This window comes from Strix aluco, chromosome 11 (assembly GCF_031877795.1).
Source record: "Strix aluco isolate bStrAlu1 chromosome 11, bStrAlu1.hap1, whole genome shotgun sequence".
In the NCBI taxonomy this organism is placed as follows: Eukaryota; Metazoa; Chordata; class Aves; order Strigiformes; family Strigidae; genus Strix; species Strix aluco.
In genome coordinates this window covers 415177-429654 of record NC_133941.1, presented here as the reverse complement: position 1 = coordinate 429654, position 14478 = coordinate 415177, and the positions used below count along the sequence as shown (strand labels likewise).

General features: G+C 46.6%; 1 protein-coding gene across 9 annotated transcripts in view; it reads right to left on the bottom strand.

Moving 5' to 3' along the window:
- TMCC1 (transmembrane and coiled-coil domain family 1) overlaps positions 1-14478 on the bottom strand; it is a 120914-nt gene that overhangs the window by 17469 nt on the left and 88967 nt on the right. The window contains exon 1 of one of the 9 annotated variants that reach the window (XM_074836536.1): positions 11603-11797. The exons of 7 other annotated variants lie outside the window; for them this stretch is intronic. In XM_074836536.1, coding sequence (XP_074692637.1) covers positions 11603-11623 — 21 coding nt within the window. In that variant the 5' untranslated portion in view covers positions 11624-11797. Of the gene's footprint in view, positions 1-8502; positions 8763-11602; positions 11798-14478 lie in introns of those variants that run through there. One more of the 9 variants, XM_074836531.1, reaches the window with a different exon arrangement.

The following is a 14478-nucleotide window of genomic DNA, read 5'->3' as shown; positions in this document are numbered from 1 at the left end:
TGGGTCTAACTGGTGTGTGTATGTGTGTGTGTATAATTACTATAAATTACACTAATAGTACACTCTTCCTCTCAGACACGAGTTTTGTGAGAGAAAAATTTTGTAAAAACTTTCTCTTCCCCCCCTTTTAAAGCCAATTGACTCCAGCATCTCCCCTCAGGTTATCTTCCTGTACCTGTGACAGAAAATAAACCAGAAGAGCTACAGAAGAATAAGCCATGTTGGGATAATTACTTTATAATTACCAGCTGTGTGGATATTATTCTGGAATAACAAGAAGGGTTTTTTTCCAATTAAAAAGTGAACGGCTGTACCAAGTGCTATTCTGGAACAGAACTGAGATAATTTAAGTACTTTCTCTGTACTGACAAGGCTTTAGAAAGGGAAGACTCAACACAAACTGGGTCCCTGGGAAATGCTGGTGACATATTATTGATTTAAGATGACTGGCAATCTGTCCTGAAAAGATGCTGGTAAATTAAATACCGTAATGGTCAATGTGTGTATAAAAATAGGGATTACAATTCAATTAGTCTATCTCCCTTGCACTATGATTTTCCAGTATATTGACTCAGCGCAGATGGAGCGGACCTGCACAACCTCCCAACAGCAGACACACACTGAAAACCACCTCGGCGTTACGCTGTGCGTCGAACGGAATCATGAGGACCTTACGCTCTCTCCCCCTCAAGAGCGTATCAAACTCCCAGCACTGTCAACACTGTCCGGCTTTCCCTCCTGGAACAGTTTTTCCATGTATCTGTTCTGCAACGCGCAGCCCCAGAAGAACCCATGATGTTGCCTTTTGGCACCGCTGAAGATTCAACACAACAGCTCCTTTAAACGTGTTTCACCCTTCTTTTAGAACTAGTTCAGTAAACACACGCACCAGAGTCATTCACCAAGACAACTGGTTTTTCACACAAGCAGGGCAGCTGGCTTAAGCAACTGGCAGAAATCGGAGCGAGCCTGCTGTAAGGAGATTGCTCAGCTCCTGCTTCCTCCTCCATTCTTTGGAGCTTTCAAGATGTGACAGAAAAGCATCACATCACATGGAATAAAAGTATATATAGGGCAAGGTGAGACAGGGGAGCCCCGGAAGGCAGCTAACAGTGCCTAAAATGCCCAGATTAATCAGCTTCCTGGTGAGTGAGCGCCCGAGCAGCAGGGAAAACTAATCACAAAAAAATTCAGAAGTTGTTTTGTTTCCTTTCCCCTGCTGTACAGTGATACGAACAGCCACATCTGAGAGACTCACAGCAAGTCCTAAGTTGTAGCCCTCCTGTTCGGAGACACTGCTGGTGCACAGCACAGCGGGCGAGCAGCCAGCGAGGGGTGTGCGGCGGGGACGCGGCCAAGGCCCCTGCGCCGGGCCGGTGGATGGTCTCCTGCCTCAGGCACATGTGGGAGCAGAGACCTCCAGTCTCCGGCGACAGAGACAAGCTAGTTCATTAGGAAATGAGATCTCTAACACCTTACAGGAAATAAAACTAGAGGGGAGAAAAAAAGAGTGTCCGTGGTGTCTGACCGAGTTTGGGGTTACAGAGGCTGCGACCCCGCGCCCCGACGAGCATCCGGCCTGTGCCCGCACGTCCAGAGATCCACGGGTGGCCTGGGGCTACACGGAGGGTCCGTCGTCCCCCCACCACGGAAGGAGGGCCTGAGCGTTTGCTCTGTGTATTCCCAGAGCACTGCATTTGTTAGAACATTAACCCAACGCTCGCACAGGTAATTACTTTTCACTTCCCTCAAGTCTCCTTAGGCTTTCAGCTGGATACAGAGTTATTTACGTCCTGCCCCGTCTGCTGAGCGGTGGCTCTCAGTTCCAAACTGACAAATTAAAGTACCTTTATATGACATTTTTAGGGAGAGAAAACGTGCCGCAAATTAAGGCAAATAAACAAAACAGTGAAAAATACAAGGGCTTGAGAAAGTTCTTCACAGAAGAAAACCCTAAAAGCCGAAAAAACCCCAAAACCCACACAAAACAGTGGGTTTTGAAAATGGACAGTACTACTATAAAAATAGGATCAAAATTATTTTGGAAAGTATTTTACTTGACCAGTTGCTTATAGTTTGCTGCTGAGGGAGAAACCAAATGCCAGGGAAAAGGAGTTATTTTTTACTTGCTGCTTTGCGACAAACGATAGCCGGGTGAACAGACCCTGGTAAATTCTCACATTTCCAATGGATTTATTCCTGTATATTTGTCAACGTGGAATACTGTATATTGTTTTTCTCTCTAAAAGCAAAAAGATAGCAAAGTGCACTAAGTAGAAGATTTAGAGAAAGACTGTCTCAACAATGCTCAGGATCAAGCCCCTTTAGATTCAAGAAATTCTGTGAGTAGGAAGATACCCATAGAAAAGGGAGCTTGAGAATACTTAAAATGCATGATTCTGAAATTTAGCTTTGATTTTCTTGTTTCCATCCCAACATGTTATTGGCAATATTTATTATTTTGAGGACTCAAAGGAGGCTTAAGGAGACTATCTTTTACTGCTTTCACGCAGTGGTGACTTAAACACTAGCAGACAAACATTTGTTCAACAAGCAATGTGGCACATGAAGCAGAATCAACCTTTTGGATGCTGCTGCAGTTTCCACTGAATTAGTAACAACCCCAAATTCACATTAGTTCCACAAGTCCCACTTTTCAAGAAGAGCTGTCTTTTTAAGAGGTATGAAGCTGAGGGCTTGACAACCTACGGCTGTAGAAAAATCACAACTCTTGATACAGGGACAGGGCTGTTAACCTTGGTGTCATTTCTCGTTTGGCCCTGCATTCCTCATCTCTCTCTACTTCAGTATTTGTACAGTGTGAAAAGTATCATTACAGATCTGCATTAAACCATCTAACTGCACGTTTGTATGAAGCCATGCACAGAGTGCCTGTGAGGTACAATGAAGAGGTATTTAAACATCACAAATTATGATGAGGTACCTTCAACGTATTCAATTAAACACAACCAAGAGCCAGCAGTCACCTCCCTGCACGACACCATCAGCACATGACTCTCTAAACATCTGAGTCAAGGTGGTATCAACCCTCTGTCCCGTGAGCAGACGGCGTGTAGTGTCCCTCCCGGATCTGAGAAAGATGTAGCACACTGCAAAATTCACAGTGGGTCCCAAAGTAAACAAAAATGTAACACAAATTCCTCTGCCTGACCCCCCTGGGTGATGCAATAAGCGGTTTCTGACCTGCAGCTGAGAGAGCTTTTTCTAATGCTTTGCTTTTAAAGATGTTACAGAAACACAGCTCGGCTGCAGCTGGCAGGGAGCTCTGGAGGTCACCTGCTCCCAGCCTGCTCAGGCCCAGCCACCAAGGGCCAGCAGTCCAGGACCACATCGGGCAGTTTCTGAGTATCTCCAGGGGCAGAGATTCCACACCCATATACTACATTTGTCAATATGTCTGTAATCAAAACTTGGACCCGTAACCCCTTTCATCTGTCTGCTGCAACACTGCCACACATTTGACACTACCAGCTCTCTGGTTCACTGTCTATACCATTGCAAATCCTGTGTAACAGTATAAGGGAGATTTCTGTTCATTCACATCTTGACTAAATACAGACAGGAGATCCAAACACTGCTGCACTGAACCACCCCTAGAAACACAACTGTCTGCTCATGTGTGGATTCACGTAAGAATTCACCTTCCCTCAGCGAGCGCCCAGTGCACATACGTGCTCCTGCACTATGTAACATCTGCCCTGGCTTTACTGCCAAGAGCACAAAAGAAAAAGAGCAGGTGCAGTGTAATTCCTCATGACACACGGTACAGTTATCCTGCAAAATTTTACTGGCTGATTGAGTCTTCAGAACTATAGCAGCTTTGCATCCTAATAGGCTTCCACCTACTTACTCACAGAAACTGCTGATCAGCATTGCCAGCAACTGGCAGTTCAAAGAGCCGTCCCTGCTCCACTCCTAAATCCAAATCAAAACCAACACTGGCTAAGGAAAGCACACAAACAGATGGACAGCTCAAGGAAGTCTTGCTGTGTGTTTTTCATACTACAGCTCATCCATTAGATTATAATTGGGGTTTCTAAAAGAGATAAACAGCCTTTGCCTGTGGGCAATTAACCCTCAAAGTGGCGGGAAGATCGCCCTGGTTATGGAAAAAAAACACCGTGAGAAAACAAAAATGAAAAATGACCCCGAACAAAAGACAAGAAAAAATTCCAATACAATCCTTTCACCTGCCTAAGATAACAGCGAGAGCAGGGAACCAACACTGGTAACACCAAGAGGAAATGGCTTTATACCTTACTCACAGTAGTCAAACAACCCTGAGCGAGGAGGATTACTGCACCACGTGTGCGCTCAGGTTACCTCTGCCAAGGCAGAGCCACGGGCGTGGTCCCTGGTGATCCCATGTGGCCAGCACGTCCTCACTCTGCGGAGAGGGGAAGAGGTGGCAGACACCTCCCCAGGGACAGAAGGGCTTGTCGACAACAGAGCAACACGTTACAATCCGCTTGAGACCCCTGCGTGTGATCTGGCGTTCCCTTTCTCTGGGGGGTGCCAAGTTAGCAGCTCCCTGCCCGACGTCGTGCTGGCACAGCGGGGGCACAGCAAGAACAACTCCCTGCGGGCCGAGCCAACCGGGGACCAACCCGGAGACAAGGAGATGCTTTCATTAAGTTCCCAAACCCAGTTCACCGTAAGGCTCCATACCAGCAGGACTGCAGGAACTCGACAGGAGGGAAAAGAGACCTGGGACTGCTCAAGCTGGCGCCGGGGCCAAGAGGAGCAAGCAGCAAGGTACGGCCCTCGCCCACAGCCTGGCGGATGGATGGTAAAGATGGCTGCAGCATGCCTCTGCCACGGCCTTGCCACTAATTCAGTACGAAATGGAGGTGCGACTTCATGTGCTACTTGACAAGTGTCAGAAACAGAGCTGAGCTATAAAGCAACCACCTGTATTTTCTTCCTATCTCTCAGCAGCACAAATCCCCAAAATAAACCAATGTTTCAAACTTCAGCAGTCACTGGGGGCAGGGGATGGTGGAAGATCCTGCTGCCACATGACATCGTACTTGCTGTATCAGAAAGAATTACGTGCAGCATCCATCACAACCAACCCACTCCCCGGGGGAGCTTCAGGAAAGTCAGTTAGTCCAGTACCATCGCTGGTCACGGGCGCTCCCTGCAGCGCGGCAGAGCTCGGCAGGCTCTACATGGCACCCCTGCCTGAATCGACCTGCCTGGGGCACCGTGCCCCCCAGGAAGCAAATGCTGTCACTTACCAAGGGGTTAAGAGGCAACTGCAGCTACAAAGCTGACTCTCACCTCTCCCACCTGTGCTCAGGCACACGCACCCCTGACCACCCCTCAGGCAAAGCCCCCGCTGCACATGCTGTTCCCTCAGCGGGGATGGAGACACGCAGGACCAGGCACCAGCTCTGCCCGCGAGTATTTATTTACACCCTGGGGACAGAAGGGGACTGACACAACACAGCTCAACATCTCCCAGAAGATGGTATCTGTGGCCCCTTTAATTCTTTTAAAAAACCCAACTGCTGCCAAAGACCTTACCTTCTTGACCTCAGACTTCTGAAATCTTGAGAAAAGGTATATTTGGACACAAAAGAGTAAGGCTTGGAGGTCCGATTCTGTAATGGTTTTCCAAAGCTACAGGCTAGTCAAGAAGAAAATCAGCAGTGCTGGTTGAATAAACAGGGCAGTAACATCAATGTTACAGGTAAGGCAAGTCCAAGGGAATGAAACAACAATGTGAATGGAAAAATAGGAAAGAACTGAATTATACACAATGGCTTGCAGGAACTCAATTTTTGAGGTGAAAAAGGATGACAGAGCAAAAGATACAGCCAAAATAACATTCATGGCTGTTTATTTTAGCAGCTGCAGATTTTTAATCAAGGGGGGGGACTGCCAATCAGGCCAGAAATTACAATGATAAGGAAAGGAAAGGAGGTAAAGCTGAACAAAAATGAAGTATAGGGACTGGGACAAGAGGGTGGATTTGGAAACAAGTTTATACAAACTTTTCTCAGAAAGTGACTATGTAAAATGACAGAGTTGTTTGTTGGTTTGTTTTAAACTCATTCTCTTTTCCCCAGCATGTCCAAATCACATCCCATCACCTTAGAGACAAAATTATTGTTAACAATTCCCAGAGAGTAGTTTGGGGGTTTTTTTATGCTTCAAGCTGCTATCTGATAACTACAGATTATTACTGCATCTTACAAATTCATTTGTAGGGAACAGAGTTTAATTTTCAGATTGCAAGTTGAATTTGACTTGCAAAGCAATGGAGCAAACTGGGTCTGGAGTTTGGGAGAACAAATGTCTCTGCGTGATCACTCCGGACAGAATAGCCACATGCAAGGATCTCCCCGCCTTTGTCAGGAGATGTTTCTCTGTTGAAGTTTAACACGCAAGTTGTCTCCAAGTATGTGGTCTAAAGGGCTCTTGTATACGAGCACAGCAACTGCACTTCTACACCTACTCCACTTCTTTTTATTTGTTTTTAGTTGTAGTATTTTCTGCAGGCACAACAACACAGAGTGTGACTGTAACCAAAATTCATCCTGGAAGCACCTGATCCAATCAACAGTTTATACAAAAAGATAAGTATTTCAAAACATCAGGATTCATGTTTCCTGTGAACATATTTCTTTGTCATTCCTGTATAGCATTTTTTGACATATTGTTCCCTTATTTAAAGCCTTTCCAACATAACACACACATAGTACATCAGCTAATATTACACTTGCCAGAGAGCTGTGCAATCGAGCTGGCTTCAGAGACTGCTGTCCTGTGCAAAGGCAGCTCGTTGTTTAGCCCCAAGTGCCACAGGGTGCCCCCTACAGTCACACCAGCTAATCCCTGAGATTGCTCCAAGTGGCAAACTCAGTTTGCCAAGGACAAGGAGCAGCGGGTAGGCAAGGGCAGGCACTACAGCACAGGACCACGCACACTCCCCGGGGCCGCAGACACACAGCATGTGTGCCTTCAGAAACCTGGCAGAAGAAAACCCTAAGCAATGAGACGTCAAAGAGAAAGGTGTGTTCAAGGGATGACAAATACCCAGAAGAACAATGCAACGGGGCACCTGTCTAGAAATCCATAGGAAACACTGGAGTAACTAAGTACAGAAATCACTACGTTGCTTTCAGTATGCTTGTAAAAACCGCGCAGCCTCACCCAGGACTCCACCTAGAGACAAATGTTACTGCAGCAGCATCTCCACAAGACAAGGTGAAGAGCTGCTCCAGCTCCCGAGTGCAGCACTGCCCACGCCTGATCTAGGAAGCACAGAACGCGGTACCCTGAGCCCACTGCTTCCCTCTCCAGCTCTCAAGAGGTGATGCACTCGCCTGGCGTTATACCTGCCAAGATGCAAAGTATACAGGTCTACCAACCTGGAACGTGGAATATAAACAATCCCCTCCCTGCTTACCGCCCTCTCCAGCTCAGCTGTCTGCACTGCCTCAGCTCGGCATTTCTAACCGGGCTGTTCCCAAGAGCCACCTGTGTGTCACTTTTATTAGGAAGACTGATGAATGCAGTGAGAAAAAGTACACATCCCAGTACAGGAGATCCAGATCCTCCTGAAGGAAAATGAGTCCACTGAATAAATGTGCTCAAGACATAGATGCTTCAAACACAACAGTAACACTACGCAGTTTTTCAACCATGTCTTCTGCAGATGATAACAAACCCTAGTGAACATTCACCTACTGCAAAGACAAATGGCAAAAAAAAAAAGTCTGGATGCTGTATTTCTTTTTTCTCCAAACATTGGATGCACTGGAGAGCTAACTGCAACAACTCAAAGAGAGGCATCTTCTATTTTACAGCAGAGATTGGAGTGTCAGAGACCTTACTGTCTCTCTCCAATATTCAATAAATGGGGGGGGGAAACACATCTTACTGTTAACTCCAACCTGCAAAAGGGCAGTGCCTGGCTACACAGCTAAATGAAACCAAAGAAAAGTACTTATTCATTTCTGAAGGTCACCGACTCCATGGGAAGCAGTATGCTCTTACTCTTTTTTTACCTGGAAGAAAAATATGATTCTGCAGTTTGTTTACTACTTCCTGAAAATACATTTTGCACAGCTAAATCAGCAGAACAAGAGGTCACATTTAAAAGTCTATCAATGCAAACATCTCTCTCTGACACTGGGCTGCATTTACTAACTCCTTCTTTCATTGTATCATACAAACCAAACCCCAAACCAACAGAAGCAGAAACCCCAAAAGAGCAGCACCATGTTTGATCTTGTTTATAGATTGCAACACTCACTCAGACAGGAGCCTTTTTCATACTTCCCAGCTTCCGAAGTGCAGAAAAGCTATATAAAAAACCAACCACAGAAATTCAACAGCAGTGCCTGGAGGAAAACGCAGCATTTCCAAGGCTGATGCCATGGAACGAGGTCAAGTTCTACCAGAGGTTTAAATAAAACAGGCAAATAAGACAACTAACGCTGCTCTAGTGATGCTCCACCATCTTCTCACCTTCACGGGCTCGCAGAAGTCCCTTTCACAGCACACGCAGGTACAGCAGCACCACATAAACATCACCGCGGGGCCATCTGCAGCGCTGGGCACTGCCAGGCGCCCTCCCGCAGCGCCCACCTGGCCGCGGGCTCCGGCCGCTCGCTGCGCACGCGGGGCCCCTCTGCCACCCCAGCATGGCCGCGCGCGGGGCTCCCGGCCTGCCGAGGCAAACCCGCGGCTGTGCTCGGAGCTGGGCACCAACCCTGCAGCCCAGCCCCTGCTTCAGGAGCAGGGGAGGGCCAGGACTGCGAGATTTAAAGCTACAGGACTTCCCTGCTGCATGCAACGCACCACGCTGTTTTTAAAACTGCACCTTTGAGCCAGAAAAATTATACAGGATGACAGGCAGCCACACTGGGAGCAAATCAATAGAATCGAGGTGACACAGGCGTTCCTCAGCACACACAAAACAACGGACTCGGCAGCAAGATTCAAACCGAATTAAACCAGAGGTTCAATGATGCGCAGCAGGACATAAATCCACCCATAAACTATATGCTCTATTTATAGCACCACTGAAACACTGCTTTTTAAACAATCACTAAATAAAATTTTCAGAAGATTAACATGCTCTCCCGAAAGGCTGAAACTGTAATTAGAAAGTAATCGTCACAGCAAGGACTCAAGTACAAAACGGAGCCAGCAACAGCATTTTAACCACAGCTGACAAAACCACCACCTCTTAACCACTACCCACGACGTCCTTGTCAAAGAAAGGTTAGTTTACTGTTATATTTAGATGTAAAGCAAAGATTCATCACCCTGTTTGTGACAGCTCTGACCCACAGTACCTTACGCCACCAAGCCCTGCTCCTGCAGAGTCATTTTTAACAAGCTCCTCTCACTTCATGGCTGCTTCTCCCCTCGCTCTTCTCTGTCTCCCTGCTATTTCCTGTTTGTAACAAGTATTACTGCTTACTAGGAAAGAGAGAGATGAGCACAAAGCCAAGCCATATATAAGCTAAGTTTGAGATCTTCAGAACCATTAATTCAGAGTATGCAAGGTGCTCCCAAGGCTAAAATACCAGGAACTGCTAAAACCGTCAGAATTAAAGTGGGCTTTTAATTCCCTATGGCGTTAGCCACGCAGCATGTTTGCAGCCAGCATGGATACGGGGACGTAACCTTCCATGTTTTCTTTTTGTCTGTCCCTTGGAGCCAGATGACTCTTGGAGGCTCTGACAGACATTACAGTGGTTGGGTTTGGTAGGTTTGGGGTTTTTTTTAAATCATTCTCTTAACTTGCAGTAACGCGCAGGTACTGTGAAGAAATTCTGCACTGAAATGTTAATCCATAAAATATAAACTTCTGCAATAGAACAGAGAAGAAAACTCTTGACTGACTCAAACCATGGGCAATATGGAAGAAAATATTAAGAGCAAAATTCAGTTTTCATTGGGAAAGAAGAGATAAAAGAGGAATTAAAACTTGAAAATGTGTTCTGTAGGAACCAGGGTTAGAGACAAAACAGCTAAAAACCCCATTGTCTTAAATTATACTGGTATGTCAGGTGGCATTTCTGGAAAAGCCTTATGATGAAAGAGCAAGTATACTGTAAGGGGCATTTAGAACAGGAATTGAGAATGAAAACATTACATAGAAAAAGAACAATAAAGTCTGATTCATGCAGAGACAAGCCACGCTGGTGTGGAGATACCAAACGATACATCCACAAAAGCGTTTTGTGATGTTAGAGAACAGGACACGAAGGACAAGGGGAGAAGGGAAAGGAAGAAGGAAGGTGGCAACCCAAATGGTACGTGGTGCAATTCTGCAGCGGGGCTGCACCCGGCCACCAAATCGTGAATACATCGCACCAGCCTGGTACAGATCTGGGCTCTGCAGCCCAGAGCCGACTGTCCAACAAGTACCAGCGTTGTTGTACCAGAAACGGCTGCTCCTAACCCCGTTCTGCAAGGCGCCACTACAACAACCGCCTCGCTGCCGCCCCTCGCTCAGCGGGTCTGCGCGCGAGGCGGAGCTCCAGCGAGCGCTGCTGCAGGAACTGAGGCAGAAACATGCGCAGAACACCAATGAAATGAAAACAAGGTAACTTTGCCTATTACCATATATTCAAAACTGCAACGCAGTGCCATGAAAATGATTGCAAAGACCAGAAATTAGAGGAAATCTAATTCAACTGACATTTATATTGCCACTTCTCTGTGGGTATTCTCAGGGTTAAATGGTAAGAGGGTCTCTAAAAATTGATTACCTTATGGGAATATTAGATATGGAGATTCTCTGATCACGAGAGCACTGTCTATTCAGCCTAGCAAAGCCATTGTAAAGAAGGCTTTTAAAAAGAAACATTGGTGTAGTCACTGACCTATACCAACTGAGGATCCCACCCCACATCTGTGAAATCTTTGAAATCAGCCAGTCATCCTGGGCACGCAGAAGAGTTTTACAACAATGCACTGCACTGTATTGCACAACGCTGCACGCCTGCCAGATAACTTCTGACTTTATCAGCTGTGCTCCAGACCAACTAGGAGCAAGAACCAGGCCAAAAGGCATCCACCCTGTCGCAAGAGTCTAGTGAGAAATCTCCACTAAAAAAACCGAAAACTGTCTGGGCTAAATACAGAAACTGAAACAATTTCTATACTTGTGCAAGTTCAGGGCACACTCTAAAATTGGAATCGTGATCTAACACAATGACAAGACATTAAGAAAAAAAAAAGGTCACAATTCACTTTTTCAAGGAACTGTTTTACATTTTTATGGCAGATTTCACTCTCAAAAACAGGATCTATATTGAGAAGCTTCTAGATTTCTATGACCTTTCATCTATTAATGATGGCAGATCCCACCTAACAGAGGTGAAGGGGAAGGGAGGTGAAATTCCTTGTACAGAATGTCATTAGCCTTATTTAGGAAGCAGTTTATGTTGGGTAGAACCCAGCTCGATGCCCAGCAATTCTACTATTCAGATAGAGCATTTCACCATATGACGCAACAAATGAATCAACAAAAATATGTTCATTATTCTACTTAATATAATCATACAGCCTTCATGAGCTTTCCAGAGCAATAAAATCAAAACCAACCTACCAGGCTGAATATCACCTCCATTAAGAGAAATCAGTTTCACTCCTTGTCAAAGAGGAATGCATGTTTTCTTCAGTAAGTTCTGTTCCATCCCACAGTGTGGCAACAGTGCACTGATGTTACCAGCTGTTAAAAGTAGACTTCTAGACCCACGAAGAAATAGAAACATCGTAAAAAGAGCACTGACAGCAACTCTTCCATGCAAACGAAATTCAAACCACTCTGGCGAGTCGCAGCCTCGCAGCGAGCCTGTGCAGGTCTCAGTGCCGCAGCGATTCCCGCGGCGCTGCTGCCTTCGCCTCGGTTCTCCCACAGCCTCGCACGCGGGACGGCCACCGCGGCCCAAGCCAGATGAGGGGATCGAGCCTCAGTAACGCGGGGGGATGCAGACGTTCCCAGGTGTCCAAGCCGAGAACAGGAAAAGCCTCATAAATGGAGACAGCGCTGAGCGCAGCAGGGAGGGGACGGGGCCCTTCGCCGCTCCGGGCCGTCTCCCTGCACCACCCCACAGCCTCCGCCTGCAAGTCCCCAGCGGCGTCGGCAGCGTGGGACCTGCAGCGACGGGCAGCTCGCTTCTGTTCTACGGCATTTCCTTCCTGAAATTACTCAGTAAAATTGGAGAGAGGAGGGATGGGGGGGGGGACGACACACAAATGAGCTTTCATGCAGCTTAAAAACTTATGGAGATTAGATGCTCATATGACCCCTATAACAAGATGAGAACTCTTTCCAAGACCTGTTAAAACCAGAAATTTTGGGGAAAACACACAGCAGGAGCTAGGTCCATATATTTGGGGAAATCTGAATGCTGCCAAGTATTAAGTAATGAGAAGTATGAAGCGAGAGAGTGAGAAACTGGTGGAAAATTCAAGAACTGAGTGGTGATCTTTCCATCTTGTGCTGTTCCCTAAAGTGGTGCTTCGGCTGCGGAGAAAAGGCAACCTCCAGGCCCTCCCCCTTATCTAGAGCTTTTCATACGTGAAATGCCTTTTTTGAACACCTGAGGCGCACATACAACTGATGGGAAGAGAAGCCAGTGTTAGTCAGCTCCTCACAGCAACAACGGAACAGTACACTCTGCATCAGTGAAACTGGGAAAATGAGGACACAAAAGTAACAGTTACAGGAAGACAAAACCCTGAAACTGAAATGGCAGAGGAGTCTAAAAAGGCAGACTATAATTACCAGAAAAAACTGGGCCGGTGCCGTAGCAAGGACATCCCTGATTTGTCTCCAAGTCCTCAAGAGACACAAGGAGCCAAGAGCTCAGGACTGGGCCTGGGCACCGTGGGGGCTGCCCCTGCCACCCCAGACCTGCCCCCACGGGTTCCCGCCGCAGGATTAACCCATCGGCCGCGGGAGCCGAGTGCAGCCCAACACCGGTATGGCCAGTGCACCACGCGTGCCCTCATCGCTGTGGGCATATTCAAAGAGAAAAAGCAGATCCACAGTTTGCTAGTTTATGTGAAATATGTGACTTTGTCCTGTCGAGCTTGGGACATTGCTGTTTCTAAAGCTTTATGGTTCAGATTTCTAAACTCCATTACTCGCTCTGAGACCACTGGAATACCGGGTACAACTGATGCACAGCAGGTAAGTGGGAAAAGCAAGCAGGTGCTCAAACCCGACCCTTCCCAGAGCTTACCCTGGCACAGCCTTCTCCTGCAGCAGAAACCGCACCGCTCCATTTAATAGAAAGCTACATAAAATCAGAGAGGAACATTGGGAGAAATAGAGGCAGAGCCCCAAATTCAGCAAGTGCAAACCAGAAGCTTCAGTAATCTGTGGCAAAGTAAACTTTTTTTGGTGGTTGTTGTGTTTTGTTTTCTTTTTTAATCCAGTATTGAAACTAGTCATTAAGATCCTGGGTTTGGAATACCTGTTCGGACACAGGCTTTATACTTGTAGAGGTCCTGCTTCCAGAGATTCAGAGAGGATGACTAAGAGGCCAACCTAGTGCCTGCACACAGCACTTCAGTAACAGGAGAATAAGGTGGAGTATCAGCCCCTTTCACTCTCTGGGTACAGGAAAACTGCAAGGCTCAGGAAATCAAGATCTGCGTTGAACCTTCTGAATGAGCTTCTCCAAGGGAAGGACAACGGGTAGGAGGGAGGAGAGTCGGAAAGCCAAGCAAGTGGTATGAACCAAATTACAAGGCGGTAAAGTGCAAGCACTTGGTATCAGCACATCAAATCACACATATCAGGTTAAACATCTAGAGATGTGATAACATGACCAACATCATAAATGGGGAAAACAAAATCTGACTCAGCCTTCTCTCATGCCCAAACTGTTTCATCTCTTCTTCTGCATCAAATGCAGACAAAACTGATCACAAACATCAGAAGACTCACAGGTGATACTCTTTCAACCCTGTGTAGACACAAATGCAGGGCAAACACACTCAAGAAAAACTGCACTTGTATCTGTCCGCTTCCAGGTATGCAAAGGCTCCTGCAACACTTCTGCCTCTTTACACGTCTGGAGATTTTTCACACTTCCAAATGCAGTTATAAAGAGGGAAAACGTTAAGTTAGTTATGCCAGGGAAAAATTTCCACCTACAACTGTCCTTGAAGGGGGCACTTGAACAGAAGTACAGCCCACAGATCCTGAATGTTAGTTATAAAAAGCCAGCTGAGGAACCTGCTTCTGTCACTGTGTCACTCCCAATAGCTTCAAGACTAAAACTTCAGAGAATCTCTTCTAATGTAAGCATCAATCAGCCATTTACATATGCACGATGCAGCTTCAGCCCTCCCCTCCAAGGAAAGTGGAATTACAGAGCTGCGCAGGACCCAGGCGCAGAGGCAGCTGCAGGCGGGCAGCCGACCACCGCAGGAAGGAAAGGCTCTGGCGGCCTGCGCGGCGCGCAGTGT